Genomic DNA, 6,139 nt, shown 5'->3' with positions numbered 1-6,139 from the left:
CCATCCCCTCTAAGCTGCAGGTCCATCTTTTATGGGAACAATGTGTTCCTTGAACTTAATGAGCAGACAAAGAAAAACATGTGTATCCTGAGGGTTTTTTGTTTTTTTCTTTTTAACTGGTCTCAGATCATTTGGGGGTTTTCCTTTATATCTGCTATTCCCTTGTCTGCACAACTCTTCACGTGGCTTTTCCCAAGGCCGATTCATACCATTCAAGCCTCCCATCAAGAGTCGCTCCAGGGGGCGAGGGGCTGGCCCGGGGGACTGGCTGAAGCTGACCGGACCGACTGCGCATCAGCCCGGTGATCCGGCGGAGGGAGGAGAAGAGGGGGTGCCCGGAAGCAGCCCTCGGCTCCCTCCCCTGGAGGCACAGAGGGCGGGGGCCTTGGCGAATGGCTTTCTTGACGGCTGCTTGCGGAGGTTTGGATTCAGGATTTGTTCCTAGTGTCCAAGACTTTGATAAGAAACTTACAGAGGCTGATGCTTACCTACAAATCTTGATAGAACAGTTAAAGCATTTTGATGACAAACTTCAAAACTGCAAAGATGATGAACAGAGAAAGAAAACTGCAACTCTCAAAGAGACAACAAATAGCATGGTAGAATCAATTAAACACTGCATTGTGTTGCTGCAGATCGCTAAAAGTACTATTAATCCTGTAGATGCAATATATCAACCTAGTCCCTTGGAACCTGTGATCAACACAATGCCCTCCCAGACTGTCTTACCTCCAGAACCCACTCAGTTGTGTAAGTCAGAGCAGAGCGTCCATCATCTCTACCAGTTGGACCTGTATTAGCTACCTTGGGACATCATCAGACTCCAACACCAAATAGTACAGGCAGTGGGCACTCACCACCTAGAAGCAGTCTGACTTCTCCAAGCCATGTCAACTTGTCTCCAAACACAGTCCCAGAGTTCTCTTATTCTAGCAGTGAAGATGAATTCCATGATGCGGATGAATTCCATCAGAGTGGCTCATCCCCACAGCCCTTAATAGATTCCTCTGCATCTGCCTCAATCTTGACACACAGCAGCTCAGGAAATAGTCTAAAGCGCCCAGATAGCACGGAATCACTTAATTCTTCCATGTCCAATGGAACAAGTGACGCTGAACTTTTCGATTCACATGATGAGAGAGATGATGAAGGGGAGGCAGGGTCGGTGGAAGAGCACAAGAGTGTTATCATGCATCTGTTGTCACAGGTTAGGCTTGGAATGGATCTCACTAAGGTAGTTCTTCCAACATTTATTCTTGAAAGAAGATCTCTTTTAGAAATGTATGCAGACTTTTTTGCACATTCGGACCTGTTTGTGAGTATTAGTGACCAGAAGGATGCCAGGGACCAAATGGTTCAGGTTGTAAAATGGTACCTCTCAGCCTTTCACGCAGGAAGGAAAGGATCGGTTGCCAAAAAGCCATACAACCCCATTCTGGGCGAGATCTTTCAGTGTCACTGGACATTACCAAATGATACTGAAGAGAATGTGGAGCTAGTTTCAGAAGGACCAGTTCCCTGGGTTTCCAAGAATAGCGTAACATTCGTGGCTGAGCAGGTTTCCCATCATCCACCCGTTTCAGCCTTTTATGCTGAGTGTTTTAACAAGAAGATACAATTCAATGCTCATATCTGGACCAAATCACAATTCCTTGGGATGTCAATTGGGGTGCACAACATAGGACAGGGCTGTGTCTCGTGTCTAGACCATGATGAACATTACATTCTCACATTCCCCAATGGTTATGGAAGGTCTATCCTCACAGTGCCCTGGGTGGAACTAGGCAGAGAATGCAATATTAATTGTTCCAAGACTGGCTATACTGCCAATATCGTCTTCCACACTAAACCTTTCTATGGGGGCAAGAAGCGCAGAGTTACTGCTGAGATTTTTTCTCCAAATGACAAGAAGTCTTTCTGCTCAATTGAAGGGGAATGGAATGGTGTAATGTATGCAAAATACTCAACAGGGGAAAATGTAGTTTTTATAGATACCAAGAAGTTGCCTATAATCAAGAAGAAGGTGAGGAAGTTGGAAGATCAGAATGAGTACGAATCCCGCTGCCTTTGGAAGGATGTCACTTTCAACTTAAAAATCAGAGACATTGATGCAGCAACTGAAGCCAAGCATAGACTTGAAGAAAGACAAAGAGCAGAAGCCCGAGAAAGGAAGGAAAAGGAAATTCAGTGGGAGACAAGGTCATTTCATGAAGATGGAGAATGCTGGGTTTATGATGAACCATTACTGAAACGTCTCGGGGCTGCCAAGCATTAGGTTGGGAAATGCAAGGTTTGCTCCTGGTGACCCGGGCAGGAGGCACAATGAAGTAACAGTCTTCCTTTGGGAGAACCTATTCACTCCCTTCTTATTGCAGTGGTTCCTATCTCAGGGATACTGGACTTTCTGATGCAGATGAACAATTAAAGCGAGAAAAGCTTCCCTTTTTCCTGTTCTGTGGCAGTTACAGTGTTGACTTCGGTCTTGAGAAAAACTTCAGGTTTTGAAAACAAGATGTCTGCGCCTTTTCCAAATCCCACGTTATAAATCCCAGTCTCAAACTCTGCACTCTAGTATTGCTGTTGAGATATACAACATCTGTTTCCTAGTTCATATAATCTTGGGTTATATATATATATATATACACACACACACATATATACATATATATAATATAGGTGATGCCAGATTTTTCATAAATACGCCATCTACTGTAAATATTGGTTCCTCTTGAGTTGTTTTAGAAAATTTAGCACAACGTATTAAAATCACGTGTTAGGAAATTTCATGGTCTCACCTACAATAACTTTTATTTTGGAATTGAACTATTATTAAATTGTATCCAACTCTGGACTACAGTTTAATTATACTCAGTGCTTCTTAAGGCTTCATAAAGTAATTTTTCCAACAACAAAAAAAAAGAGTCGCTCCCTAAGGAGTTCCCTGGTGGTCTAGCGGCTAAGACTCCACGCTCCTACTGCAGGGGACCCGGGTTCGATCCTGGTCAGGGAACTAAATCCCGCATGCCGCAACTAAGATCCCACACGCCACCACTAAGACCCAGCGCGTTCAAATAAAAAAATAAATATTAAAAAAAAAAAGTCACTCCCTTCTCAGAGGACTGACTTCCTTAACCAGCACGTCTGAAACTACAACACCACGTTGCTCCCTCTCCTCTTACCTTGCTTCATTTTTCTTAAAAGCACGATTGCTGCCTAGAATTAAAGACATGCTCTATTTGTTTGCTGTCTTTCTCCCCTACTAGAATGTCAGCCCTCTAAGAACAAGGATGTGACCTTGTTCGTACCAGAGTCCCAGTGCCTGGAACACTGCTGCTACACGGAAGTTTCTCAGTAAACATGTGCTTAATAAATGAAGCAATAAATGGATTATTTAAAGCAGAGATGCAGAGACACTGGAAAGAAGGTCATATAAAAACCACCACAGCAGAATGATGTGCAGCTACATGGCAGAAATTGTTTGTTTTAAAGTAACTTTTGTTTTATTTGTTTAGATGATAATATAATCAGAATTGCTCTGACCATCTGAAAACCACTTCATAGACAAGTTAAAAATGTGAAGAGGTAAAATTTTAAAGAAATTACTCATAATCCTAATACCGAAAAAAATGACGTTAAGAGCTTTAGGGTATGTTTAGAGTTTTTGCAAGCTCCTCAATCTTTTCAAGGCATTTTTCCTTTTGAAATTTATACGCTATAGAATTCTTCTAATCTGTTCCCTGAACTTTTAAAAATCTGTTCTCATAAATTTACCATACTTCTCTGATATTTTTCAGAACTTCTATCCCCATCACAGTTTTTAAAACTCTATTTTTATCGTTCTTTAAGATTCCTGTTACTTCCACCTGCTCAACCAGCTCTCCCTTATGAGTCAGAATTTGATTTTTTTGAACTATCAGTTCCTCCATACATTTCCTCTAATTTTTGGACAATGAAATTGCCAAGAAGGTAGGTCAATGACCTATCTGATGTCCTGAGTTTAGCTGAAAATGAATTCCAGGATAGCTGGTTAGAGACCACCATCGATACCATATGTCATAAAATACTTGTCTCATTTAGTCTTCAGACTTTATTCTACCATTAAGGATATACCATAAGAATGAAGGCAATGGAAAAATGCTCAAAAGAGACTTCCTAAGAAATCTATATTCATTCATTCAACACTTAATTATTGGGGACCTGTTTGAAGCCCTTGAGATACCAAAATGAAAGCAAAGAATATACTACTTGGGAAAAGCACACCAATGATTCTTCTACAAATATTTATTGAACACCTACTATGTGCCAGGCACTATGCTAGGCATATAAGCAGGGAGGAATCATAATATCAATGATCAGACACACCTGGATTTAAATCTCAATTACATTCTAGCTTATAACTTGCTGAATAATTTATTTTATCTAGAAACTAAGAATAACAACACATACTTAAAGGACTACTGTTAGGCTTGAGAAGTTAAATCATCCAAGGTACTGGTGATATAAAGATGAGCAAAATAAATTCCCTTTTCTCAAGATGCTTGAAGTCTAGTAGATAATATACATAAAAACTAAGCATTTCGATAATACTTATTGAATAAAATCAAATCTAATACAGGACAAAAAGTGATACTATAATACTAATTATCTTTTCTACTGAATGGTAAGTTTCTTTGCACACCTAGAACCCCTAATATAGTATCTTTTGAGTAATGGAATACTCAACAAATGTTAAACGGATGAACAAGTAGATATTTTATAAGTGACTCTTCCACAATATCACCCTAAGGTCATGAAATTTTCTCTTAAGGCAGAATATTTACTTTCAGAAACCTCACTTTAGTATTAATTATTTAAATTCTCCTTTAAGATTTAGAAATGAAAGCAGATTAATTTCTGCCTCTACAGTAGGATTACAGTAGATACTGTCCCTTATTTTTCAAGTTTTATATAAAGAAGGGTGAAGGCCCCGAGGGTATTTTAAGTTGTATCTCCCATGTAAAAATCACAAGTTGATTTCTGCTCTTCACTTCAGATTCTTTTGTCTAGAAATAAGTAACAATTTGGCAACTGCGGAAATGTTTGCATATTTTCCTCGGTACAAAATGACTTTATAACGAAAGACTGAAGGAGCCGGGGTTTCTGGTTTTTGGAGCACTGAAAGCTAAAAGTATAAACAGTGACTAACACGTTAGTCATAACAAGCAGCTGTTCCTTAACAGGACAAGAAATAACATGTTTAAAATTCTGCAGGAAAGTCAGGATAGAATGAAGAACTTTTTATCAGCTGAGAGTGACTCTAAATTAGGTGACCCTAGAAAAGCATGTGATGTAAAGATTTCTTAGGATGATACAGCTATCCTTGAAGTAATTTTAATTCGCTTTTCATTACGCTTTCCTCAATAAAAGTTAGGGAGACAAGATGACTTCCCAAGGTCTTAAATTTCTAGCAGAAGCATGAGAGACTTTGCTTATTTTCCATGTGCCCCCTAGAGGGCAGCGGTGGCCCAAAACACAGGAAAGGATTTTCTGTCAGTCTCATCCTCTGGTGACAACCTCCACTCCAGTCCCTTTAGCATCTCTCACTGGTCTGCCTTCTGCAAGCAAGCTGGCAGTGCTATGTCTACTTCTGAGTGCCTAACTAGTAAAATCATTAAATACTAGAAAAGAACGTTGCATGGAGTATATTTTTACAGAGACTGGAAGGAAAGAACATTATATGAAGATCGTTATTTTACGTTTGTGTATATCACTTCACACACACACCTACCCTAGTTGGTCCTTTTTATGCATGTTCATGCATTCTGGAGTAGAGAATGGTGTTAAACATTTGGGGGCGGGGGGGGGGAGAAATAAGATGGGTCAAGACAAAGAAGTCAAAGTTTTTTTCCTTTAGTTGGCTTGAAACAATCCATAGTTATTACTGAATGCCTATTCATTCATTCATTCACTCAGGAGTTACCTACGTGTAAGAACCATCATATTAGATGCTACACTTGGTAACTGTGAAATAAAGCAACTACAGCAGAGAGCTTGTAGGTAAGAAAGCGATGCTACATCACATGATACAGAGAAAGATGACACAGGAGTGTACCCGACTAGCAGCAACATGCCATGAAAATCTTCCCTCCTCTAACACATG

The 6,139-nt window shown here is 39.9% G+C and overlaps 1 protein-coding gene across 1 annotated transcript; it reads left to right on the top strand.

Moving 5' to 3' along the window:
* Window positions 1-264: 264 nt before the first annotated feature.
* On the top strand, window positions 265-2,446 carry LOC103014527 (oxysterol-binding protein-related protein 9-like). Its single transcript, XM_057530757.1, is given in 2 exon segments — window positions 265-764; window positions 767-2,446. Coding segments are annotated over 2 exon segments (1,881 nt in total). The 5' UTR covers window positions 265-392; the 3' UTR covers window positions 2,276-2,446.
* The last annotated feature ends 3,693 nt before the right edge of the window (window positions 2,447-6,139 follow it).

Source organism: Balaenoptera acutorostrata, chromosome 16 (assembly GCF_949987535.1).
Source record: "Balaenoptera acutorostrata chromosome 16, mBalAcu1.1, whole genome shotgun sequence".
In the NCBI taxonomy this organism is placed as follows: domain Eukaryota; kingdom Metazoa; phylum Chordata; class Mammalia; order Artiodactyla; family Balaenopteridae; genus Balaenoptera; species Balaenoptera acutorostrata.
This window is presented reverse-complemented; position numbering and strand designations above follow the sequence as displayed.